Source organism: Neoarius graeffei, chromosome 4 (genome assembly GCF_027579695.1).
Source record: "Neoarius graeffei isolate fNeoGra1 chromosome 4, fNeoGra1.pri, whole genome shotgun sequence".
NCBI classification, from domain to species: Eukaryota; Metazoa; Chordata; class Actinopteri; order Siluriformes; family Ariidae; genus Neoarius; species Neoarius graeffei.
Window position 1 is genome coordinate 115,145,267 of NC_083572.1, and position 27,050 is coordinate 115,172,316.

At 45.5% G+C, this 27,050-nt stretch overlaps 2 protein-coding genes across 4 annotated transcripts in view; both read right to left on the minus strand.

Moving 5' to 3' along the window:
• pfdn5 (prefoldin 5) overlaps positions 1-8,408 on the minus strand; it is a 9,841-nt gene extending 1,433 nt beyond the window's left edge. The window contains exons 1-5 of one of the 2 annotated variants that reach the window (XM_060920307.1): positions 8,299-8,408; positions 3,426-3,528; positions 3,217-3,248; positions 2,601-2,675; positions 2,332-2,460 (exon numbers count right to left, since the gene is read on the minus strand). In XM_060920307.1, coding sequence (XP_060776290.1) covers positions 2,347-2,460; positions 2,601-2,675; positions 3,217-3,248; positions 3,426-3,528; positions 8,299-8,364 — 390 coding nt within the window. In that variant the 5' untranslated portion in view covers positions 8,365-8,408 and the 3' untranslated portion in view covers positions 2,332-2,346. Of the gene's footprint in view, positions 1-2,331; positions 2,461-2,600; positions 2,676-3,216; positions 3,249-3,425; positions 3,529-8,298 lie in introns of those variants that run through there. The other variant, XM_060920306.1, reaches the window with a different exon arrangement.
• A 6,668-nt stretch (positions 8,409-15,076) lies between these two features.
• The window catches only part of espl1 (extra spindle pole bodies like 1, separase), a 37,601-nt gene continuing 25,627 nt past the window's right edge, over positions 15,077-27,050 (minus strand). For both annotated transcript variants that reach the window (XM_060920253.1, XM_060920252.1), the window contains exons 19-32: positions 25,525-26,765; positions 25,011-25,368; positions 24,789-24,929; positions 22,627-22,840; positions 22,250-22,443; positions 22,043-22,170; positions 21,847-21,969; positions 20,797-20,940; positions 20,554-20,718; positions 20,373-20,477; positions 20,170-20,285; positions 19,094-19,177; positions 18,828-18,992; positions 15,077-15,560 (exon numbers count right to left, since the gene is read on the minus strand). In XM_060920253.1, the coding sequence (XP_060776236.1) occupies positions 15,359-15,560; positions 18,828-18,992; positions 19,094-19,177; positions 20,170-20,285; positions 20,373-20,477; positions 20,554-20,718; positions 20,797-20,940; positions 21,847-21,969; positions 22,043-22,170; positions 22,250-22,443; positions 22,627-22,840; positions 24,789-24,929; positions 25,011-25,368; positions 25,525-26,765 (3,380 nt within the window). In that variant the 3' untranslated portion in view covers positions 15,077-15,358. The remainder of the gene's footprint in view (positions 15,561-18,827; positions 18,993-19,093; positions 19,178-20,169; positions 20,286-20,372; positions 20,478-20,553; positions 20,719-20,796; positions 20,941-21,846; positions 21,970-22,042; positions 22,171-22,249; positions 22,444-22,626; positions 22,841-24,788; positions 24,930-25,010; positions 25,369-25,524; positions 26,766-27,050) is intronic.

The window sequence follows — 27,050 nt, forward strand, 5'->3', positions numbered from 1 at the left end:
ATGAGCTGAACAGCAGCTGATGGACTTCATCTTTAAAATTAGAAGAAGCATTTTAGGTTCTTTTCCTTCGCAATGTTAAACATCTTTAGTTGGTTTTTTTTTTTTTTTTTACAAAATAAATGTTTATTTTTAAAATGTATAAAAATAGAAATACATTTTTGTAAATCACTCATGGGACGAGCTGGGTTTTTTATTTAATTATTAAACACCACACGACTGTTTCTGGGGAATCGTTTTCAAACCTAAAATTTGTGATCCAATAACGGTGCATCGTAGAAACTAGAGTTTTTAGAGTTTTGAAATCTTCAGTAGTTTTTATTTTACGGTTGTTTTTATTTCAGTTTAATTTTAGTTAGTTGTACAAGTGCATAAGTATTTTTATTTATTTTGAGGAACTGACTCATTTGAGTTCAGTTTTATTGAGTTTTTCAGGTTTTGCACAGTGAGGATCTTCATTGGAGTTTTACAGCAGCTGGTGTTGTTACTGCCCCCTTCTGGAACCGGTCTGTTACTGTCTCAAGGGAGGAAATGAAATGAAAAATTTTACCTGCAACTCTGTTTTAAGTTCATGTTGCATTGTTCATTGTTTTTTTTAATTTAGTTTAAGTTTTTTGACAACTGTCAATTTTATTTTACTTAACTAAATTATTTTTTTCACTGCTAGTTTTAGCTTTCAGTAACGATATTAACCCTGATAGGACCCTGTTCACTCCTTCCCAACTCTATCAACAGGATTGTTTACTGATTTATTGTATAATTACTGTGTACACACACACACACACACACACACAGCCCTCCACAATTATTGCCCCCCATAAAGGTTAGTAAAAAGGATTAGAAATAAATCCACCTTTTGGTGAAGCCGTTTCATCTCACACTGAAAAAAAATGAGAAAAATCCCACCTCCATGCCAACAGATTATTTGGAAGGTTCCAGAAAAAAAAAAAAATCATCTTCTGTCAGTTAACCACAATCGTAAGCACCTGAAGTTTGTGACGCACCTGAAGTTTGTGAAACACTGCTACAACTTTCACTGGAACCGTGTTCTCTGGTCTGATGGAACAGAAACGGAGCTTTTTGTCAATAAACACTCGCGGTGGGTTTGGAGTAAACAGAAGGACGGCTATAATGAAAAGAACCCGATCCCAACTGTAAAATATGGTGGAGGTTCTGTGATGTTTTGGGGCTGTTTTTCCTCCAGAGGCCCTGAAACCTTGTTAGGGTCCATGGCATCAGGGACTCCATGAAACACCAGGACATTTTAAATCAGAATCCGGCTCCTCTGACAGGAAACTCAAACTGGGTCGTCATTGGATCTTCCAGCAGGACAATGATCTGAAGCATCTGTCCACATCAACACAAAAATGGTTCTCTGAGCACAGAATCGAGCTTCTGCCCTGAACATCTCAATCCCCTGAGCTGAACCTGTGGGCGGAGCTGAAGAGGAGAGAGCACAAGAGAGGGTCGAGGTAGTCTGGCTAACGCAACTTCAAAGCTCTGCGAGCATTTGGTCTGGCAAAGATATTAAGCCCAACCGTTTCCCAAAGCGCGTGGTTGACCCGCCTCCCTGAAATGCCTCAGTTTGCTACTGGTCGAAGCCAGAAAAGCTGTGACGAAGCTTAAACCAATCACATCACTCTTTCCTCTGACGTATGTGACGCGACGGAAACTGCTTGAGTAACAGGAAGAAGATAAATACCTCCAGGGCTGCTCTTTGCTCCGTTTTCAATGAGAACTTCCCGTTGAATGCTTTCAATACAGCATCTACCGCTGTGTTAAAGGCTTGCCGCTGCTCCATGTTCGTAATGTTTCTAGTGAATGAAGCGCTTCCGGCATAGATTCTGTAAACAATCTATGGATTCCAGTCGCAGTTCTACTATGTCACTGCCTTGAACACGCCTCTACCCAGGGCCGTTGGAGATGCTCAAAGTTGACTGGCTCCTGATTTTTCGGGAGCTTGGAAGAGCTGGAGACAGCTTGCCTTGCCAGACTAAGCTCGCAACAAGCCCTCGTGTTGCGTCACACTTAGGATGGGCGGGCCCAGGCTAGGGTCGAGGACCCTGTATGATCTGGAGAGATTGTGTAAAGAGGAATGGGCTCAATGCCCCGCCCTGGATTTCCAACCTTATAAACTGTTACAGGAGAGAGTCAGTGCTGTTTTACTGCCAAAGGGAGGTTTTAGATATCAAACACAGAAGGGGTGCCAATAATAGTGGCACATGTGTTCTTGTTGAAAATCTATTTCTTGATGAGGGATTTGTTTTTCTCAATAAATTTATTTCAATTTAAAGGTTGGATTTCTCTAATTTTTTTCAATGCAACTTCACCAAAAGGTGGATTTTTTTTTTAACCTTTACAAAGGGTGCCAATAGTTATGGAGGGTTGTGTGTATATAATAAATGTATTGTATAAATGCTGTGTGTATGATGTTTCACACTGAAATGTTTTGAGCTCCACATTTTCACTCCGAACAGAATTCCCTCACACTCGCTTTCACTGATTGGAATTTATGATGATGAAGATGATGATGTCATTCTCATCCAATCAGAGCTGTGACTGTAAAAACACTTTGAGGAACATCTCCTCCAGGCTGAACTCACCTTCTCCACGAAGTAACCTGTCCCCACGTTGATCAGCACATGTTCCACATCATTCAGAGTCCCGGGAACGTACATCTCCACAGGTCAAGGTCCATCAGTGCACACTGACCCCCTCCCCCCAAAAAAAGACACCCCCTCCCCTGCTCAGTGTCCATCCTGTGTTTCCACCCTGACAACCGCATAGCAACAGCGAGAAAACACGTGGTTTCATTTCCTCCTGTCATACGGAGACGTCAGGAAGAAAAATAAAGCTTGGAAGGAAGTTCGAGAGGTCGCTGGTGAGGGGGCGTGGCTCGGACAGCTAGCGTACCTGAGAGCGAAGCCGAGCGCGCAACACAGAGATCACGCTAACACTTCGAATTCCACGATGAGGAGCGCGTTAGTTATTGCGTGTTTAACTTTTTAACTTCTCAAAAATGAAACAAAAACCTAACGCTGGACAGGCCACGCCCACAAACATCTCACCTGCGAGTGTAAACATACGGTCATACATCACTACACCGCTACATCTCATTTACATAAAGTTAAACCCCGCCCACTTCACCTCCCATTAACTTTTGTAAGCAAAAAAACTTTATACTGTAAAATTTCTCAAAAGTTTTCCATAAAAGGATACGGAGCTGGTCAGAGGGACGAGCAACTCTTTACCTGAGAGAGAGAGAGAGAGAGAGAGAGACAGACAGACAGACAGAGAGAAAGAGAGAGAGACACAGACAGACAGACAGAGAGAGAGAGAGAGACAGACAGAAATATGAATCAGTTTAATAATACTGAACACTCAGATGGTTTCCGTGACGATGACTGGTGGTGATTCCCGGAGCTCACCTTCATTACTCTTCTTGAGGACGTTCAGACTGTCCTTCGCCTCCACGTATTTTGTCTGAACCACTTTTAACTGAGCGATTGACGACGACAGGAACTCCGTCTCCTACAGAGAGAGAAAAATAAATCAGTCCATTGTGTGACGACGCCCGGTTCCTCACGGCGCTCTTCACTGCTCCTCAAATCACTTCTCTTTATCGAGCTTCATTTTCACTTTAAACCCTCAGGTCTCTTTTAGTTTCAGTTCTTTCCGCCATAACTCCACGTTCAGACAGTTTTCACTGTGACGGAGAGAATTTGGTTAAAAATCCTGACAAAGACAATGAGTCTGTCCTGATAACATCCCCCATGACTCTATACTCCAGCTCACCACCCCCACTGCTGCCAGGGTCTCTCTACAACCTCTCACCTCAGACGCCCATCCACCCTCCACCACAGACTCAACTCTCTCCATTCTGGAGACAGACGTCAACAAGTTCTTTCAGAAGCTCGACCCCCACAAAGCAGCAGGTCCCAACTCTGTCTCACCATTCACCCTGAAGCACTGTGCTCATCAGCTGTCTCCAGTGTTCATGGACATCTTCAACGCCTCACTGGAGACGTGCCATGTGCCAGCTTGCTTGAAGGCCTCCACCATTATCCCTGTCCCCAAAAAGCCAAGGATTAAATGACTACAGATCCATCACCGTGACTTCTGTGGTTATGAAATCCTTCGAGTGCCTTGTGCTTCACCCTAAAGCCATCACTGACCTGCTCCTGGACCCCAGGCAGTTCACCTACAGACCCAACAGATCTACAGATGATGCTGTCAGCATGGCTCTTCACTTCATCCTTCAGCACCTGGACTCCCCAGGAACCTACGCTTGTGGATTTCAGTTCCACCTTCAACACCATCATCCCAGCTCTTCTGCAGGACAAGCTCTTCCAGCTGAGTGTTCCTAACTCCAGTGGATCAATGACTTCCTGTATGACAGGAAGCAGCATGTGAAGCTGGGGAAATGTGTCTCTGACTCCTGAACCACCAGCACTGGACGCCCCCCCAAGGCTGCATCCTCTCGCTCCTCTACACTTCTCACTGTACACCAACAGCTGCATCTCCAGTCATCAGTCTGTTGAACTCCTAAAGTTCACAGATGACACCACGCTCATTGGACTCATCTCTGAAGAGCCGTCGTCTGCCTACAGGTGGGAGATTGACCATCTGGTGTCCTGGTGCAGGCAGAACAACTTGGAGCTCAGTGCTTTAAAGACAGTGGAGATGATTGTAGACTTCAGGAGGAGCTCTGCCACACTCTCCCTCCCCCATCACCCTGTCTGACTCCCCAGTAACAACTGTGGAGTATTTCTGCTTCCTGGACACTCATCACTCAGGACCTCAAGTGGGAGACGAACACCTGCTCTCTCACCAAGAAAGCACAGCAGAGGATGTTTTTCCTGCAGCGGTTGAAGAAGTTTGATCTGCCAAAGACAATGATGGTGCACTTTTACACCACCATCATGGAGTCCATCCTCACCTCCTCCATCACCATCTGGTACGCTGCTGCCGCCGCCAGGGACGAGGGCGGACCGCAGCGCGTCATTCACTCTGCTGAGAGGACGATCGGCTACAACCTTCTGTCTCTTCAGGACCTGTACGAGTCCAGGACTCTGAGGAGAGCAGGAAGGATTGTGGTCGACCCCTCTCACCCTGGACACAAACCTTCTGAAATCACTCCCCTCTGATAGGAGGCTGTGGTCCATTAGAATCAAAACCTCACGCCCTAAGGCCAGCTTGTTCCTCACTGCAACTTCCTCATCAATAAGGTCAGAGACGCCACTGACTCGAAACTCACACTCTCACTCTAACACGAATGCACTTCGTCTCTGGACTGCCCTTTTACACATTTCAAGGTCATGTCCTGCATCTCCATTCTGTGATCCTTTACTGCACATTCCAGCTCACGCTGTACGGCTCGGTTACTGACTTCACCCAGTACACACATTCTCTTCCTCTCACACTCTTATCAGGTCTTTTCATCATCACGTGACCTGTTAGTTTTTTGCACATCCCGGGTCACACTGTACGGCTCGGACTCCAACGACTCGTGCACATTCCCCTTAAACATGTCCACTTTTCAAACGTGTATATTTCAGATTCTTCTATGAATACAGCTACTTCTTGTCTTTGCTAAATTCTTCTATCTTAACTGTTTGAGCAGCGACCACCAAAGCAAATTCCTTGGATGTGAGAACAGACTCGGCAATAAACTCGACTCTGATTCTAAAGAAATTAAGGCCAACAGAACAGATACAGTGCTGACGGACAAAAAGGAGAGGAGTTGTGTGCTTATTGACCTGTCTGTCAAGAAACACCTCCCTGAAAATAACACAAACGCTCTCCAAATATCAACATCTGGAAACAGATGTTGAAAGAATGTGGGGGGTGAAGACCACGCCCATACCAGTGGTTATGGGAGCACTCGGCCTGGGCAGGAACAGGATGGAGAAATACACTGAGAACATCCCTGGGAAGTGCTCACATCCCGAGAAGAACTTTATCTGTCAAATAAACCCATCACAGCTGAGTGCGTGGGACGGACGGATGGACTCGGGTTTGAGAATGGACAGAGCAGGAAACATGAAAGAGAACTGAAGTCATTTTTAAACTTGCTTTATTTCTTAATTATCGTGTTATTCAATGACGTTTTGGGTTTTAGTAACCTTATATTGTGACTCGTATTGGCAACTAATTGCAATTAAACATTATACTTATCGGCCTGTTCGGTTTTTAGCCGAGTTGAATTTGGTGCGTTTGGTCCGCGGCAGGCGTCGCTTATCCGCGCGATCTTCACGAGACTTGTGCGAGACTTCGAAATGTGAAGTGTCAGCGCCGCCATTTTGAAAACTGTTTTCCAAACGAAATGTTGCACAAAAACGAGTTTAAATGACGATTACTGCCGACTTTTTTCAAACTTTCCTGATTGCTATCAAAACAAACAAAACGTCCGGCTCGATTACGTCAGCGTTCGAAAGCGGACGCGCGCGTTGGCAGATGTCGGTCACTTTGATTTCCGCTGTATGTTTTACTTCCGTCCTACGATGTCTCGCACAGGTCTCAGCGCATCTCGTTTACAGCCGTTGCTTTGCCATTTGGACGGATAGATTACAGAGCAGATTTCAAACACTCAGAACTCGCTATAGCAGCGACAACATAGCGATCAAACACGCATTCCGATATTTAATAAAATGAGAAATAGAATTTTGATTAAAAAAAATCTGCCTTCAGTTCCCCTTTAATAATAATAATAACAATAATAATAAAAAAGCAGGTTTGAGTTTTAACCTAAAATTAAACCCTGAATATTAAACTTCACAAACTTTTATTTAAAACTTAAGAAAACATGAAACTCTGAAAAATGCTGAATTTTTTCTCTCCATCAGGTTTTTATTTCAGGTTTCATCATTAGGGATAAAATGAGCTCCTGTTAAAGTCACGCAAATTCTGTAAAGCTGCTCTGCGACAAAGTTTATCATTAAAAACGCAATAAAAATAAACCTGACTCTCAACAGCGTGACAGCGGAGACACACCGAGAGAGAGAGACACACAGACACAGAGAGAGACAGAAGCCCTGTTCACACGGCACATATTTGCATCGATGCTGCACCGATGTATTTTGTTGCGATATATCTTACACCGGTGTAAATTTTGTGGAGCGTTCACACGTCACAACCCTGCTTACTAGAGAGAAGCGTGTTAGCACCGGTGCAGCCCCACTTGCGGTCACACGGCAGTTTCTGCGACCGTGCAATAGTAGCAAAAACTTTATAATTTCCTTTGATAGTAATAAAGTTTTGATATCATTTCCTTTTATTATTATCATTTCCTATCATTATTACTATCATTTCCGATAGTAATAATGCGGAAATGAAATATGCGCATGCGTGAAAATGTACTTCCTTTTCCCGGTTGTCATGGCATCATCAAGCGCCGGGAAAACAACGTGGATGAAGACACCAGTGTTGCCAGATATTGCTGACTTTTTCCAGCCCAAAATATGTTCAAATCCACCAAAATGCACTTAAAACTGACAATCTGGCAACACTGGAAGACACGCAGTTCTGTTGTTGTTGATATTCGCCATTTTGGAAGCGCAAAATACCAGGATGCAAATTATGCAATGCCCGTATGTAATCAACTCTCCTCACGCGTAGCGAGTCTACCCCTGTAGCGTTCAGACGGCCCATTTTATATCGGTGCTGCCCCGCAAACTAGCATTTACTCCGGAGTAAATTTCTTAAACCACCTCCCGAGCAGGGTTAGATTTGCACCGGTTTAAGCAGCTTTCAGGGGCTGCACCGCTATAACTTTGTACCGTGTGAACGCTCTACCGGGGCAGCCCCGGTGCTACACCGGAGTAAAAGTTGCCGTGTGAACACCCCTAGAGAGAGAGACACAGAGAGAGACACACACCGAGAGAGAGACACACACCGAGAGAGAGAGAGAGAGAGAGAGAGAGAGACACACACCGAGAGAGAGACACACACCGAGAGAGAGAGAGAGAGAGACACACACCGAGAGAGAGAGAGAGAGAGAGAGAGAGACACACACCGAGAGAGAGACACACACCGAGAGAGACACACACCGAGAGAGAGAGAGACACAGAGAGAGAGAGAGAGACACAGAGAGACACACACAGACAGACACACCGAGAGAGACACAGAGAGAGAGAGAGAGACACACACACACACCGAGAGAGAGAGAGAGAGAGAGACACACACACACACCGAGAGAGGGAGAGAGAGAAGGAGAAAAAGAGAGAGAGCGAGACTGAGAGACACCGAGACACTTCTCCCTCAGTCTCTCCCTCCTCCCCGCGGGGTATTTCCTCTCTTTACCTGGTCGAGTTGAGACTTTAATCCTTCCAGCTGCGGGAGAGAGAGCTCGCTCACATTCACCGCCATCTTACACACACACAGAGAGAGGGGGGGGATCAGAAGCGCTTCCGGGTTAACCGGAAACTCCCGGCTTCTTTCTTTCACCCCGTTTTGGGAAGCGATGTGTGTGGCTTCGGCTTTCTCACAGACTTTTATCATCACTTTCTCACTTCAGGAGAAAAACAGCTGAGAGGAACTCCTCAGGATCCGAGCAGATCAGCTCCAGCACAGAGTCCACAGAGAGACAGACACATCTCCCTCACAACCCACAGAGAGAGAGAGACAGACACATCTCCCTCACAACCCACAGAGAGAGAGAGAGACAGACAGACATCTCCCTCACAACCCACAGAGAGAGAGAGAGACAGACAGACACATCTCCCTCACAACCCACAGAGAGAGAGACAGACAGACACATCTCCCTCACAACCCACAGAGAGAGAGAGACAGACACATCTCCCTCACAACCCACAGAGAGAGAGAGAGACAGACAGACATCTCCCTCACAACCCACAGAGAGAGAGAGAGACAGACAGACACATCTCCCTCACAACCCACAGAGAGAGAGACAGACAGACACATCTCCCTCACAACCCACACAGAGAGAAACAGACAGACACATCTCCCTCACAACCCACACAGAGAGAAACAGACAGACACATCTCCCTCACAACCCACACAGAGAGAGAGAGAGACAGACAGACACATCTCCCTCACAACCCACAGAGAGAGAGAGAGACAGACACATCTCCCTCACAACCCACACAGAGAGAAACAGACAGACACATCTCCCTCACAACCCACACAGAGAGAGAAACAGACAGACACATCTCCCTCACAACCCACAGAGAGAGAGAGACAGACACATCTCCCTCACAACCCACAGAGAGAGAGACAGACACATCTCCCTCACAACCCACACAGAGAGAGAGACAGACACATCTCCCTCACAACCCACACAGAGAGAGAGACAGACACATCTCCCTCACAACCCACACAGAGAGAGAGACAGACACATCTCCCTCACAACCCACAGAGAGAAACAGACACATCTCCCTCACAACCCACACAGAGAGAAACAGACACATCTCCCTCACAACCCACAGAGAGAGACAGACACATCTCCCTCACAACCCACAGAGAGAGAGAGAGAGACATCTCACAACACCGCAACTTCACTCACAGATTTATGGAGTTTTTCTTCCCTCCGTGTTTAAGATATTATAAACTATATTTTGTCGACATTAATAATAATAATACGCAGTTTGTGATGGATCGTGTTGTAGAAATGTTTTACAGTGAAATCATGCTTTTATTGTGAAATGTTTTGATCAGCCCGCCCTCCAACCTTCAGACTCAAGTCAACTTTATTGTCAAATATGCGAAACCAGCTCCACATCCCCCAGATTAACATCACAACTCTCTGCGCCACAGGGCAAACACACACTGCAATAAATACAGATAGAATAATTGAAAAAAAACCCAATATAAACAGTATAAACACTCTACAGAGGAACTAGACATAGACTAAACACACACACACACACAAATTAGTACAAATAACCAAACAGTCAAAGGCACTTGAGGTAAAGCAGGTAAACATGAAATAAGCAGAATAAAACTAGCAGCTGTTAAGGTGAGGTAGTGCGGAATAGTGCAGATGAGCGAGGTAAAGTGAGATGTGCGGCCCCTGAGTTCAGTGTGTTAATGAACGATGAGAGAGTGTGTGTGTGTGTGTGTGTGTGTGTGTGTTGGGGGGGGACTGTGAGGATGACATGTCAGAATGCTGAAGGGGGGGCAGGGGGGTGTACGGGCAGAATCTGTGGCAGGGCAGGAGTTGAGCCTCCTGACTGCCTGGTGAAAGAAACTGTTCTTGAGGCTGCTGGTTTTGGCCCGGAGACTCCGCAGTCTCCTCCCCGACGGCAGCAGGCTGAAGAGGCTGTGAGATGGGTGGGTGGGGTCACCTGCAATCCTGATGGCTTTGCGGGTGAGGCGGGAGTTATAGATATCCATTAGAGAAGGGAGAGAGACACCAATGATCCTCTCAGCTGCTCTCACGATGCGCTGCAGAGTCTTGCAGCAGGACACGGTGCAGGCGCCGTACCACACGGTGATGCAGCTGCTCAGGATGTTCTCGATGGTGCCTCTGTAGAAAGTGTGCATGATGGGGGCCGGGGCTCTTGCTCTCCTCAGTTTGCGGAGGAAGTACAGACGCTGTTGGGCTTTTTTGGCCAGTGATGCGGTGTTGTTGCTCCACGACAGGTCTTCAGAGATGTGCACACCCAGAAACTTGGTGCTGCTCACCCTCTCCACTGCAGCACTGTCGATAGATAGTGGAGCATGCTGGGTGTGCGCTCTCCTGAAGTCCACAACAATCTCCTTCGTCTTCTCCACGTTCAGGCAGAGATTGTTGTCCTTGCACCACATGGCCAAGCGGCTCACCTCACTCCTGTAGATTGTCTCATCGCTGTTGTTGATGAGACCCACCACAGTCATGTCATCCGCAAACTTAATGAAGATATTTGAGCTGGATGTGGGTGTGCAGTCGTGGGTCAGCAGAGTGAAGAGGAGGGGGCTCAGCACATATCCTTGGGGGGCCCCCGTGTTTAGTGTGATGGTGCTGGAGGAGTTGCTGCCGACCTGTACAGTCTGTGGTCTCCCCGTCAGGAAGTCCAGCAGCCAGTTGCACAGGGAGGTGTTGAGTCCCAGCTGGTCCAGTTTATGAATGAGCTGCTGAGGAATGATTAATCTGTTCCAGCCATTAGGGCTTCCTCTTCCTCATCATCTTCCTCCTCCCCCACACACAGATCCCAAACACCATCATTTACAAATCATCAGGATATAAACAATAATAAAATTAAAATGAGACAAAACCACAGTTGAAATTAAACATTTAATTATAGAAGTATTTGTGAGTTTTAGATTCACACTTTTCAGTTGAGTTCAGTGTGAACACCGCGCTGCTCCGTCACCTCCTGTTCCACAGAAACAAAGCCAAAGTTCCTCCATCATGGCGTCAAATTCGGAGCCGGAATCTGCACCAGAGACACAAGAACCGAAGTCAGGCCCACCCACTCCTTTGGTAGCCCCGCCCCTTCCTCTCAACACACAGTGGTAGAAACGATCAGATGAATCCGATCACGCTGTCGAATCCTCTTTATTCTGTCGATCCTGAGAGATGGAGCTGCACTGTCTTTCAGATTGTTCAAGTGTAGGTCATAAAAAGAATTTTCACGACACTCAATAATTTTTGTTTAGTGACTGAAAGCGACTGAATTCAAATCACAGACTTGCAATTTTATTTTTTAAAAATAGAACAATTGATGAATTTTGGGCCACGTGGCTCTGAATTCTCCGCTATTTTTTCCTGCTTCACCATGACCCAATTCAAGATACTACGTCATGCATCACGTGGTGGGCTTTCCCCGTTCACGCAAGGCATTGTGGGATACAAATTTGAAACAGGAGAGAAAAATGGAGGATGTGAGTGTGCGAATGAAACATGAAAGAGCGACTACAGTAACGGAAAGAAAGTGAGAAGAAAAGACGTTGTTATATATGAAGGAAAGGAAACACAGGACCAAACTAATAAATATCGGCGCTCAGCGAGCACCTCAGTGTGATCAGCTGTTCGTTTAGCGACAGAATAATATATATATGCATGTGATATATATGCATGCAGCCTCTTCCATGCTAAAAAAGCTGGATTCTCTGTACCATGCTGTAATATGTTTTGTAACAAATGCAGGTTCACGAACACCTCACTGCACTTTATAGGAATCTTTAGGTTGGCCCTCTCTATATCAGAGGCCAAAATGGCACTTGTTGATTCTGACTCTCAAGGTGTTGCTAGGTAAACTGCCGCTCTATATCTCAAGACTTCTAACTGACCACACAGGCACCTACAATACTAGGCAAGCAGCAAATAGGATGCTCTTGGATGTTCCGATGGTACAGTCAGAGCTTGGAAAAACTGCCTTCTCCTTTTATGCACCATCAATATGGAATGAGAACATTTAACATGCCTTCAAAGGAATGTTAAAATCCGCCCTACAGGAAGCATGCAGCTGTTTTACCTGATGTGACTGCTGACTGTGACAACTCCATTTCTCACATTCTTAATATTGTGTTGATTTTATGTATGATGTATTTGACTATGTTAATATCTGTGCGCCATCTTGGCCAGGACTCCCTGGAAGAAGAGATCTTGTATCTCAATGGGACAATTCCTGGATAAATAAAAGGATATAATAATAAAAACAGAATGATGGAACTGTCAGTGCACGCTCAAAGGGAAACCTGTAGATGGCAGTAATGCAACACTGTGGATGCCAGCTGCTGTAAAACCCAGAAGAAGAAGGTAAACCTGCGCATGCGCACACGGACTTCCTCTGTCTGCTTGACTGCGCCAAGCGAGCGATTTCATGCACATTATTTGCTTTAATCCCCTCAAATTAAATAACTTCCCAGCCACAGAATGGCCTGATATTTTGTGAGATATTACAGAAATAAACAGATATCACAATCACCACATTTCAGACGGAACTACATTTCACCGATTTTATGAAATCGAAAGACCGTGCAGCTTTAAACACTTGCAGCTGGAGGTATTTTATGAATTAAAATGCATCCAAGGACTTTCCACATGAACTCGAAAGCCTCAGACACTGATGTGAATAACGTTCCCCATTTATCATCAGTGATGATCATCTGGAACACCTGGCTATTCCAAACTCGCTGTAAGCTCACTCACCTACTTATAAAATTCATCATGAGGCCATATCGGCGGTGTTCGTGTTCACTGATGAACAAGTGACTTTTGTGCAAAATGTCAGTAGCTGCCTGGAGGTCATGAACACTGAAACACTGCTGCTGTTGAAGGAGCTGTACGGTTCGAGAGCTCGTGCAGCTCAGCTCCCCTTCCAGCTCACAGTGGGCCAAATGGTTTTAATAAAATGGCTAACAGGTCGTATTGGTGCTTGTGTCCAGGAAAGCAGGTACGGTACATGTAGTGAGCAGACAGAGCTGAAGCAGCTGCTGCAGCTGTTCTCTTACAGCCAAAGCTGTCAATCACTTCATTAAGAAGGCGGAGCTTTACTTGTCACGATAAAATAGAATCATGTTTTAAAAACCAACTCCTGGGAAAAATACGCAAATAGAAGAAGAGAGAAAACTGTTCGGATTCGACACTATAGCTGGAAAGTTTAGATTAAAAAAAGTGACGTAAAAACAAAAAAAGGCGACTTTGTGATTGAAACTCCTTGGGATGGGCGGGGCTAAAACTATACTGCAACCAGCCAGCAGGGGCGCTGAAGCTCTCTCTCTCTCTGCGACTGTGCCCATGTTTTCCACAGCAGATGAATTACAACTACAACCGATTCAGACAAACCACAGCGCCCTCTGGTGGCTCCTGCACAGAAATGAATAGTACACAAACATTTTAGTGTCAATATAGAGGTTTTCGACCTGACGTCATAGGGTCACGTGATACTGTTTACACCGCCATTTTGGAGGTCAAACAAAGCCACGCTTATCAGCAAACAACGCTTGTAATATCCATCTTCTTCATCACTTACTTTTATCGTAGAATGCCTGATACGTGTTGTGCAGTTAGCTGCCACAACAGAAGAGGGGATAAACCTGGATTAACGTTCCATAGGTTCCCGGCCGATCGACAGCGGTGCAAAAAGTGGATCGCGGCGATCAGGCGAGAGAATTGGTAGCCAACCGAACACACGCGTTTGTGTGGCGAACATTTTGTCTCGGGTAACTTTTCCAAAAGTTTAAAGATATCGTATGCGAGATAAATGACAAATTATACATGTAGCCTAGCACCATAGCCTACACGCAAGCCCTGTTAGGTGGTGTTCAGGCTACCTGGCACCGAGCCCCACTAGTCAGGCTACGATGGTTTTATCTTTATACATCCATGGTTTTATATATACGTGAGACGGGGACCGCTCGGCCTCATCAATGGGGCGACCTGGCGCCGGGCTTCTTACTAGTGTTTGGACGGCTTACGTGTAGTCTAGGTTTAACATACACGGTGCCCTCAGGCGAGGCGGAGCCATGTTGTTGGGTGGGTTGTACTTTTTAGATGTGAATATGCAATGGACAAAACTAGAATTCGCTACTAGACATATTAATTATTATGCATTTTTCTATATGATTAATGTAACGCTCGCTCTCTCTCAACCTGGACACTATTTTTCTAACTGCAATGAATTTACTTTTATTTGGTATCATGTTGAAGTAGACTGTTATGGAATTTTTTTGCCACAAAATGTTGGAAATCTTTGCATATGTTGTCATGGCAACCATTCACGATGTCGAGGTACTGAAGGTCTGACAAATCACCGACACTACACCGTTGCAGTGGCATAAACAGGAGATTAGGTAACGAGTATGGGTCACGTATACCAGCCTCAGTCAATTTTTCGCGATATCTGCTCTTACTCTTACCATCGAGATGCTGTACGGTACACGGCAGTGTAAAGTTGCTCGATAACCCACATGTTGGGCTAGCAGGAGTTGCCGTTGTTGTGACCGCCAAAATGGCGCCATCTACTTGTCGACATGGCAACGGTCACGTGGGTCGAAAACCTCTATAGGAACAGAAAACTTTGGTAAATAACTTGATGTTCCTTCTGCATCACTTATTAAACCGTTACAGCTCCTCGTAAAGAGCAAAGAACTTTCAAACAGCCTCTTGGTAACAATGACATGGAGTGAGAGAACATTTGCGAAAGTAACTTTCAACTTTTATTTTTAGTGAAACTGCACAATGTCAAATGTGAAAAATCTATTTCATAAATTTAATAAGTTAATGTGTTACACAGCACTTTAAAATTGGAAACAAATTTAAAACAAGTATTCAAAATACACTGCGTCATGTATTAATGAAGCTGTAAACACAGTATGCGTTACTTTCCTCATGCGATGCGATTATGCGACATCAACGCTGCAAACATGTTCAGTAAGACTCTGTAAAAACAGGACTGACGCTAACGGATGGCGTGCGTTAACACAGGTGTACAGGAAGGCCGTAGGCGACCGGTGCAGCGCCGATCATGTGTTTGAGGTGTGTGGCATCACGTGATTGGACCAGATGCTGGAGTAGGGAGGAGCCTGAGCCCCCGGAGAGCCAGGACTGTAAGAGGGCAGAGGTGAAGCGGTCGATATCACGATCCGTCACATCCCACAGGTTCCCCAACACTAACGGGCTGGAGAGAGAGAGAGAGACAGACAGACAGACAGGGCATTAAAGGCGGGGTGTGTAAACTTGCTGCAGTTCTGTGGGACATGAAATTCAACTGAAATGAAACAGGAGAGTGGAGGCACGTTCACCTTCACAAAATCAGTCCAAGACAAACGTTAGTGTTATAACATTTATAACGGATTCTGAATGTACCAAAGCACGACTCCGGCTAAAACACTCGCACCATCGGCAGGCAGGAGTCTGAGGCAGCGTCGTGTTAAAATCATACACCACATTAGCCATCATCTACAGTATATCCACAAAGTGAAGCAATGCTCTCGATAACACACACCAAAAAGCAGCCCGAGTCGTTATTCAAGAGCGAGACAATTAAAGTCCACTGGCAAGTGTAGATTCTGGGGGCGGGGCTCCAGTCGGAAAAATATCATTCCAGTATTTTCGAACTTCAGTTACTTCACCACTAGACACTTCCTCTGATCAGATTTTAACTAATCGGGGCTAAAGCACCTTGGAAGTTTGGAGATGAACTCTGATCTGACTGGGAAAGGGGGCGGAGCTAATTTCAGGGCTAGAAAACTTGCAGCTTTCTGCATTTGATTTAAACTCGTACAAAGTCTGAGACCGGAAATACCCCCTCCTCAGGTAATCAATGTAATTTACATGTCCACTAGGGGGCGCAGCTGAGAAACACGACCAAGCGATACATCACTAATCTTATGAAAACTGAACTAAATTTAAAATGGGATTTTATTTAAAAAAAAATAAATCCTCATTTATCAATCTTTTAAAAGGCGAAGGTGTAAACATTTCTGTAAGCTACACCAAAATAAGTCAGAAATAAGTGCAATTCACGCTATCGTGGATATTCATTTAGCCACACCCTCAAAACTCCGAGCTTAAAACACATTTCTTAGGGAAAAATCATTTATCGCACATTTCACTTCTGAGTTTGTACAAGTTTCCATAAGGAGACTCATGAATGTGAACATTTATTCAGACTATAATCGTTTGTGATTTTATAAAACGCATCATACTGTGGAGATCAAAGTCATTTATTTCAGTTCGACATGAATTTAAGGAGCATTTTGCAAAATGCTGTCACTTCTAATTAATTTGGGGGTGGGGTGGAGGGCATAACAGGTCCTGAATCGGACAAAAAGTAACGGCACCCTATAAACCAGGAAGCGTGTGTGTTTATGGTAGCTGTTGTGCTGCAGTAGCGTAGCTGCATTACTGGAATGTTACACACTATGCTTATAAAAGCACTCACTGTTGAAACACCATTTTGTTTTCAGAACTCTTTGCCTTTTATGGAGTTTTGTCTGTGTGGCTACAGTGGTGCTTGAAAGTTTGTGAACCCTTTAGAATTTTCTATATTTCTGTATAAATATGACCTAAAACCTCATCAGATTTTCACACAAGTCCTAAAAGTAGATAAAGAGAACCCAGTTAAACAAATGAGACAAAAATATTATACTTGATCATTTATTTATTGAGGAAAATGATCCAATATTACATATCTGTGAGTGGCAAAAGTATGTGAACCTTTGCTTTCAGTATCTGGTGTGACCCCCTTGTGCAGCAATAACTGCAACTAAACATTTGATCAGTCCTGCACACCGGCTTGGAGGAATTTTAGCCCGTTCCTCCGTACAGAACAGCTTCAACTCTGGGATGTTGGTGGGTTTCCTCACATGAACTGCTCGCTTCAGGTCCTTCCACAACATTTCCATTGGATTAAGGTCAGGACTTTGACTTGGCCATTCCAAAACATTAACTTTTTTCTTCTTTAACCATTCTTTGGTAGAACGACTTGTGTGCTTAGGGTCGTTGTCTTGCTGCATGACCCACTTTCTCTTGAGATTCAGTTCATGGACAGATGTCCTGACATTTTCCTTTAGAATTCGCTGGTATAATTCAGAATTCATTGTTCCATCAATGATGGCAAGCCGTCCTGGCCCAGATGCAGCAAAACAGGCCCAAACCATGATACTACCACCACCATGTTTCACAGATGGGATAAGGTTCTTATGCTGGAATGCAGTGTTTTCCTTTCTCCAAACATAACGCTTCTCATTTAAACCAAAAAGTTCTATTTTGGTCTCATCCGTCCACAAAACATTTTTCCAATAGCCTTCTGGCTTGTCCACATGATCTTTAGCAAACTGCAGACGAGCAGCAATGTTCTTTTTGGAGAGCAGTGGCTTTCTCCTTGCAACCCTGCCATGCACACCATTGTTGTTCAGTGTTCTCCTGATGGTGGACTCATGAACATTAACATTAGCCAATGTGAGAGAGGCCTTCAGTTGCTTAGAAGTTACCCTGGGGTCCTTTGTGACCTTGCCGACTATTACACGCCTTGCTCTTGGAGTGATCTTTGTTGGTCGACCACTCCTGGGGAGGGTAACAATGGTTTTGAATTTCCTCCATTTGTACATAATCTGTCTGACTGTGGATTGGTGGAGTCCAAACTCTTTAGAGATGGTTTTGTAATCTTTTCCAGCCTGATGAGCATCAACAACGCTTTTTCTGAGGTCCTCAGAAATCTCCTTTGTTCCTGCCATGATACACTTCCACAAACATGTGTTGTGAAGATCAGACTTTGATAGATCCCTGTTCTTTAAATAAAACAGGGTGCCCACTCACACCTGATTGTCATCCCATTGATTGAAAACACCTGACTCTAATTTCACCTTCAAATTAACTGCTAATCCTAGAGGTTCACATACTTTTGCTACTCACAGATATGTAATATTGGATAATTTTCCTCAATAAATAAATGACCAAGTATAATATTTTTGTCTCATTTGTTTAACTGGGTTCTCTTTATCTACTTTTAGGACTTGTGTGAAAATCTGATGATGTTTTAGGTCATATTTATGCAGAAATATAGAAAATTCTAAAGGGTTCACAAACTTTCAAGCACCACTGTAAATGTAAAACAACTGTGCCTCAGACATGCTTGGCAATTTATGTGACATTGATCAATGTCTACTGAGGAGTGAAGAAAAACAAAAACAGGAGTTTTTCAATGGATTTCATGCATGAAAATTTACACACAGCTTTAAAGAACTTCAAGTATAAAAACACTGAACACGTTAAAAAAATTAATAAAAAAAAGTACTTTAACATCATACAAGCTGCCTTCTGTCAAGTTTGTATTTATTGAAAATGTAACAGAATCAGATCACAATATCTAAGTGTCATAATGTAATCACATTATATCATTTCACCCAGCCCTCGTGTGTGTGTGTGTGTGTGTGTGCATTACCACCCAGCGGTGAGGTAGCTGAGGGTGATTCCAGTTCCCTCGAGGTTTCCCTGCACACTGAGCGCAGCACTACTGCACCCGAAGAGCAGCGCCACGGCATGAACGTTCCCTCGGAGCAGCCGCTGAGAGTCCAGGAAGCGCGCTCCAGCTCCGTGTCCCACATAACTGCACAGACAGGCCGTGGATCAGTTTCGTGAAAATTAAAGAAAGGGAAACTTCGCCATCTTTCTCCTGTTTACAGAGCTGTGTGGTGACGGTTCACTCACATGTACAGGTCTTTAGTGGCGACGACCTCCTGGAGCTGATCAGGATCAGGAGGAGCTCCACACACACCCTTCCACGCCTGCTCACTGAGGAACGTCACACACACGCAACACGTTAGCCAGCATGATGTGATCAGAAGGACAGCGGTATATAAAGATGGACCAGAACAGGAGCTGACAGTAAAAGCGTTATCATGTAAAGGCACACAATGGTGAGGACTCATTCAGTTCAGAGTGATCGTATATGGGAAGAAGGTGCTTGTGCCTTTGGGAAAGATTGGAATTATGGTTGCCATAGCAATGTTCCAAATCAGATTTCCCATTCGTCCACATGGAAGAGGTTGTGCAGAACAAACCGTGGGATCTGATGGCATGAACCCGGATCAGTATGGGGTCCAGACAGAGTTAAAGACAACGCCCTGATAACCAACTGGGTCAGCAGAGAAACGTTTCAGCATTTTAATATTTCAACACTCAAAACTCTGAAGGTTGAAAACACTGTTTGAACGTAAAGGTTTTAACCTTTACACACTTTACTGTTCAACATTTTATAATGAATGAAGAAAAAAAACTAATATGGCGTAACTCAGTTTAGCATGTTCAGTCAAGTCAGCATCAAAAGTTCACCCATAAACTTAAACGTATAAAGAACGAGAAGGTTCATCAACTTCAGCGACTAACCGTACATAAACACACAGACTTTACTCTGGGCCTCTGCCCCCCCCAAGCAAAAGTACTGGAACATGTTGAGATCAGAATTTTTTTGAGGATTACTATTAGTGTATTAAAAAGTCAGAGGATGTAAATGCTTAGCAACTTGAACTAGTTCTCAACATTTGCCATCATGAATCTGCTTTATAAAAAAAATCAAATATAGTAATGGAATTTTATACACATCAAGTAACCGACGTCATGTTCGTCTCCTATCCGGACTTTCAGAAGGAACTCCTTTACTGTAACTGGACCTTTTAGACCAGAAATTTTAGTTGAACACGCCACGTTTATAAATAGACACACGTGTGTGTGTGTGTGTGTGTGTGTGTGTGTGTGTGTGTGTGCGCGCGCGCGCGAAGTCTAACCCAGTAAACCAGTCTCTGAAGCGCTTGTCCGTCTCAGGCAGGTTTCCATCAGGGTTCAGAACAAAATAAACCTGTTGAGGATCAACACCACGGGACAGCACGCAGTCTGGATCCACCTGAGATTGAGGGGGAAACAAAAGCACTCAGGTCACATGATCACATCTAATAAGACAGACCAGTGTAGGGTGGAGAGGTGTGTGTACCTCTCGGAGATGACTGTGCCCCAGTACAGCGTGCAGTGAAGGCATACGAGTGACAGAACGAGGCTTTAAACACGAGATGTTCTCCCATGGCAGCTTCTGAAGATACTGCAACACACACACGCGCACTAAAATCCCCATCCTGTATTAAAGCATGTTCCATGGGACTCGAGCAGAAACCCACCTTGTCTAAGATGAGGACTGTGTGTCCACGCGGTTCCTCTCTCCACTTCAGCTCACACACACTCTTCTGTAGCAGCTTCAGGAAGTCTCCGTCATGCAGACACGCCCCCTCACACAGAGACTGCAGGTCAGAGCGAGACAGCAGAGGAGCTGCGGAAAGAATCACCTGCAGGAACAACAACAAGTTAAATCTCTTAACATTGCTGCTGAACCCGGATCCGGTGCACATGCACTCATCTCTGACCTTCAGCATGTCCACTGTGATCTTCATTCCTTTTAGTGATGACTGAAGGAGTTTCATTTGAGCTGGGAGCTCAGGGTCAGAGGTCAAGGGGAGGAGCAATGCTCGCCATACACCCAAAGCCGCCTCCATGTCCTCAAGAAGTTTCTGAGAAACACCAAAAGCAAAACACACAGTTGAGCGACCAATAACATTTTAATTCTGAACAGACTTCTACTTCAGTCAGTTTTTCTATATTTGTGTCACGATTAGTGTTCTGTTGGGCATCTAGTGCTCTACACACAGGGTCTTAAACACTTACAGTGGTGCAGGAAAGTTTGTGAACCCTTTAGAATTTTCTATATTTCTCCAACATCCCAGAGTTGAAGCTGTTCTGTACGGAGGAACGGGCTAAAATTCCTCCAAGCCGGTGTGCAGGACTGATCAACAGTTACCGCAAACGTTTAGTTGCAGTTATTGCTGCACAAGGGGGTCACACCAGATACTGACAGCAAAGGTTCACATACTTTTGCCACTCACAGATATGTAATATTGGATCATTTTCCTCAATAAATAAATGACCAAGTATAATATTTTTGTCTCATTTGTTTAACTGGGTTCTCTTTATCTACTTTTAGGACTTGTGTGAAAATCTGATGATGTTTTAGGTCACATTTATGCAGAAATATAGAAAATTCTAAAGGGTTCACAAACTTTCAAGCACCACCGTACATTACAGCCCATGTAGTGAGCGTATCAAGTGCACTCCACAGGGTCTAAAGCTTACCTCATTCCCCATGAAGTGAGGAAATGGTGCACCATGTCGGGTCTACAGCACCTCTGCTGCACCCTGTCTAGCACGCGTTTACGGTGCACTCTACCGGCTCTTAAACACTGACAGTATGGCTGAGAGACTGAGCGTATATACAGTAGTGCACCAAGCAGGCGCTACAACACTTAAGGTTATACTCGATGTCGTGAGCACAGAAAGTTTTATCCTGTGGTTTATGTGATATAAGCACTAATGAATATGCGAATATTAATGAGCATCATGTTATAAACACAATCTTTCACCTGCACTCGAGCGTCAAGAGCCTTCCTGCCCTCCCACCACTGTGCCTTGTCTGCTACTGCGCTGACCTTCTTCTGGCCCTCTAGCACCGCCTCCATCTCCTCCAGCAGCACAGCCATAGAGCGCTACACACACACACAGTCAATAAGTACACACACTGCAGCACACCGGTTGGTACAGCACATTGCAGAAACGTACGTGTGTTCGTGCAGTCGGGATCCTCATGGTGATGGGGGTGGAGTCACGCTCCAGTCGTGAGATAAGAATGGTGCTGCCAATGTCACCAGGACACGCCCCCACGAGAGACAGCAAACACACAGTTACACCTGCACGAGACGACAGCCCTGTTTATCACAGCTAATCCACATGGTGGTCCATCACATCCCAGCACGTTGTGCGTTCTACCTGTGGGCAGGTGTTTGAGCTGCTGCGTGAACTCTCGGCAGTGCGCGTGCGGGAACTGAGTCGGCTGTGTGCAGGTGAAGGAGTAAATCCTCTCGAGTGCAGACAGAGTCTTTGTCTGCGTGTGATTGGAGGATTCCTCCAGACTCAGTCCGCTCAGACTCTCCACAACATCACCGTTCGACTTCTTCAGCTTCCTAAACATGAGCGATAAGAACCGGGGTCAGGGGAGCTTCTCACACAGCCATGAATTATAGAATCTAGCACAGGAGTTCAGAGTTCAACAGATAAAACATTAAAAATAATTTATGGTACCACTCGGAAAGTTTACGATGTATTTAAAAAAAAAAAAAGGGGGGGGGGGGGGAACCTCCTCACACCTAATCCGACTGGCCAGGTGACGAGTCATATGGTGACGAGAGGACACACCCAGTGACTGAGCATGCAGCATCGCCGTGGTGATGGGATCAGACGGGCCGAGTAACAGGGCGAGCAGCGAGCACAGGTGTGGGTAGAGGGAGGGGTTTGGAAAATGATGGACAAGGAGCCAAGAGGAGGTCAAAAGTGATTGGATCCCATCCACTGAGAGCTCACCTGTACACACACACACACAGTAATAAAAGGGTGCATGTTATATTTGTCTCGTGTCTCTGCCTGGTGGTTACTGTAAACCCTGGATATCCACACAAGTTCTACCCCGGTGCAGGAGCGGAAACAGCACCATCGATTTTCTAATCATCGTACACATTAAAATTATTGCCAAACTTTTAGAGCCAACACTTTTCTTTCAGGTCAAAAGTTAAAACACATTAATGAGCTCAAAACATTCACTGCAACAGAAAGCAGAGATGCCTCAGGATCTGAAGTGGGCGGGGCTTCGAGGAAATATTAACTCTTTACTCCTTAATGACATATGACGCCTTGTCTAAAACCTTGTCTTTAGACTTTGTTCTTGCAAATATGTTCTAAGGGTGAACAGTATATACATGTACAAGGGTGGCTGTAGCAACTGCTTTAAGGGCAGGGATGCAAACAACCATGGTCAAAAAAGAGTGAGGTAGCACGGCGACGCGGACCCCCCACCACCACCACCACACACACAAAATATCAGTCAGACAACAGTTTCAACAAAACAGAACATTTATTTAATACTATTATTTATTAATTCAGTTCCCAATCCATCTTCAGTTCCCCACCCCAAAGTCAGTCCATCTTTACTCCCTTCACTTTAATCCAGGTCTGTAGTGTGAAATGTTCTCGGCTGTGTTTTTGTTTAAAAATGTTTTCCAAATTGTAGCTGTGTTTAATTCATATCCAGAAAAACATATATTCCAATATAATATACTCAGCATAAACATTTTAAATAGATTCTATATTTTTGGTCCATCCATGACATATTACTAAAGTAGCCTATTTACTGTTGTTGATGTGGGTCACTTGCTGTTAGCCAATTCACTTTCTCGTACCAGGAGAGCTGAAAGGAACGAGTATTATTCCCTACCTTTTTCACCAAGTCAATTTGAGGCGTTGGTCTACCCTGCTCTTTAATTTTAATTTTTTCCTCGAAAGGAAGACTGGCAAATGGCTTCGCCAAAATTAAATCAGCAATGCTTGGCATCCGTGCGCAGCTTTCTTGCTAGCTGACTAGCCCCCTCAAGTTCAGTCACTCAAATAAACGAAATTTCTGGAACTAAGATAGCAAACTTGACAACACTATATTTACACTTTATTTACAATGAAAATATATACAAACTAAAAAAGCTGGTAGAAACCGTATGTAATGAATGAAATCGAAATGTAAGCTGATCTCTTACAATACACCACAGCACTCGCGAATCCGCATGGGACTGAACTGAGATTCACCGCTGCCTGTCTATAGTTGAAACGAGCTGTCAAAGAAAATATCCGGCCGCTTTCACCAATCACCAGTCTCCTCGCAGAAACTGCCATGTCCCTCCCACTGTGAGGCTCGGAGTCCGTGGGTGGGCGTTTTCGCAGTATTTGTCCAGTAACCGTCTTGCATTTTGAGATTGAAAAGCGCAGAGCTCCCAAATGCCATTGAAGTGCACTGAGGCTGGGCTGCATCGCGCTGTCACGAGGGGGAAAAACTCACGCACACATTAGATTAGGCGAACTGGGGAAAGTTATAACGGAATATATCCACCAGGGGGAACCAAACGTTGTATGGTCTGCACAGTACTCGGGTCTATCATTACTACCAGAGTGGATTACCAGAGACCAACCCCCCCCCAAAAAAAACTCTTCGGATCTGCACGAATTACACAAGTCACCCAAAATGCCGGGGAAAAAGCGGAATGCGCCGAAAAGCACGCCGTTTGCACGCTTGTAAGGGGTAAAGAGTTAAAATTCCGTCATAACAAATTCATGTCAACTGGCTCATCCACCATTTTCATTTTGAGAAAAAGTTTGATCTTTTGGAGTCGATATATTTAACCAGGAACTCGTAGCAGCGTATTTAAAACGTGGCGCTCCTGTAAGCAGGTCTGCTTCGTGATGTACTAGAAACAGGAACCTCATTCACCTGGTGTGACGTGTGTGTGGGGTACTGGTATTCCTGCCTGTCCAGAGCTCCTGAGCTCCTTCACACAGTCTCTGGTCAGATCTGCTCCCAGGTCTCTCCTCAGCACCTCACAGTCAGCGTCAGGGCCGTCAGCTGCACTTCCTACACACACAGGATGTGGATATGAACAAGCATTACATTCCAGCATCTCCAAGTCAGTCAGTCTCACACACACACACACACCTGCGTTCACCATCTCCGAGTCAGACTCCTGAAGGTCCTCCAGGCTGATATCCAGCCCGTCTCCAACCTCATCCTCTCGGATCATCCTCATCCTCTCCGGTTTCTCCACGTCATCGGAGCTCTGAGCTTTTCTGGACCGTCCCCGTCGTGGCTGCGTTTCTTCCTCGGAGGAGGCACCGCTGGTACACAGGGCGGTGCTTTTCTTGGTGGTTCTTGTGCGTCTGGGCCGGTCCTGCGCTGGAGCTCGGCTCAGACAGGGCTCGGAGGGGGGTTTTGGTGTACAGGAGACGGGACGCTTCTCGGACTTTGTCTCCAGCGCATCAGCCGTCTCCGCATCGCTCTCATCACTGAACTCCACCTGGGAAGAACACAGAAAGAAGAAACAGACTGGTTTTATGAGTAAATATTAAAGGAGATGTACTCGTGTGCACATTTCAACATTTGTGCTCATTTGTTAACTTGTGTGTTTATGTGCATTCCTGTGAACAAGACGTCTAAAAACCACTTCTCAGACCTTAAAGCGTGAACGTTTGGTCCGTTTCGGAGCAGCTGGAACAGGGACGGGTTTCTCTTGCAGTGGGGACGAATCTTCAAAAACCTGGAAGGAACCCTTTGGCACATCCTTTGATCTTGTAACCCCAGAGCGACTACTGGGCGTGGCCTTGGCCACAGGAAGAGGGGTGGCGCTGACTGCAATATCAGGAACCTCGTTGGTGAAGTCAAACGCACTCAGGTCAGTGGCCATGTCAACCGGAGTCACGACGGAGACAGACCTGGGTCTGGGGGTTCTGGTTGCTCGTGGGGTTTTAAATACCATGGCAGGCTTCGTGATGCTGATTTTTGGCACAGAGGTCTTGGGTTTCTTCGAGGAACCGATAGTGACCTCTCGGGTTTTTTTACCCCCCGGTTCTACACAGGCCTCCTGTTTGATCTCCATGAGGTTCTTCGCCGATGGTGCTGTGGCTGGGAGAGGTTTGTCACCGCTGGAGCTCTTTCCTCGGGGTTTGACTTGTGTTTTGATTTTAGGAGCCGTCGGAGGAGCCCAGCCCCACACAGAGGAGAAGAGCTCATCAGGGCTGCACTGCTTCTTTCCAGCCAGAGCCAGGCAGCAGGCCACAGCTTTGGCCCCCAGCAGAGCCGCCTTCAGAGGCCCCAGCTCAGGTAACCGTGCCCCTCTGGGCTCCACAGCCTCCAGCCCTGCCTCTATCTCCTCCCACAGAGCGGTGGCTTTCCCCGTCTCGGCCACGCCGCAGCACAGCTGTGTCAGCACTGCGCTCAGCTGCAGTCTCACAATCTCCGGCTGCAGCATGCACGGCTTTTCTGAACATTTAACGGGCACCAGTGCTGCCAAGCGGGTGTAGAGTTTCACGCTGATGCTGCGACAGCGAAGTTTAGCTACGTGGCGTAGTCTGCGTGAACTCTGCGCCTCGTTCTGGGCGTCGGCTTGTGCCAGGGCCCAGAGCACACTGACTCGAGCCAGGCTGGGTTCAGTACAGCAGGGACAGGAGCAGCTCTCAGCATGACTCAGGCAGGACAACATACGCTGCCGTTTGGGCTTCAGAGGAGGGGACGCGTCCTGCCCCAACTCAGACAGCTCCTCTAAAGCTTCACGGCCCAATGAGCGAGAGCTCAGGAGCCCACGCACATCCTCCTCTTCCTCCTCCGGGAGCTCGGGGGCGGAGGCTTTCACAGCCGGGCGGCCTTTACGGGGTTTTATCTTCACCTCAGACTTCTGCTGATGCTGATGACCAAAATCTAAAACGATAACAGGAGAAAGGTCTCTGCGTTTAGCTACGTTCATTACTGACTAATGCTACACATGGAAAGGGTTCTCAAAACAACAAAATTGAGACAATATTTATGAGGGGTGGGGGACACTGACGTGGAGTTACTGTTAAAATCCAGAAGTTGATTATTTTCCTACAAGAGCTTGTCCTCAAGTCTTTTATTCATTACATCACCAGTCTCTCTCCCTCTATTCCTCTTATATCACAGCAATTTACCAACAAGTACAATTTGATTTTTTTTAAACCATTTAAA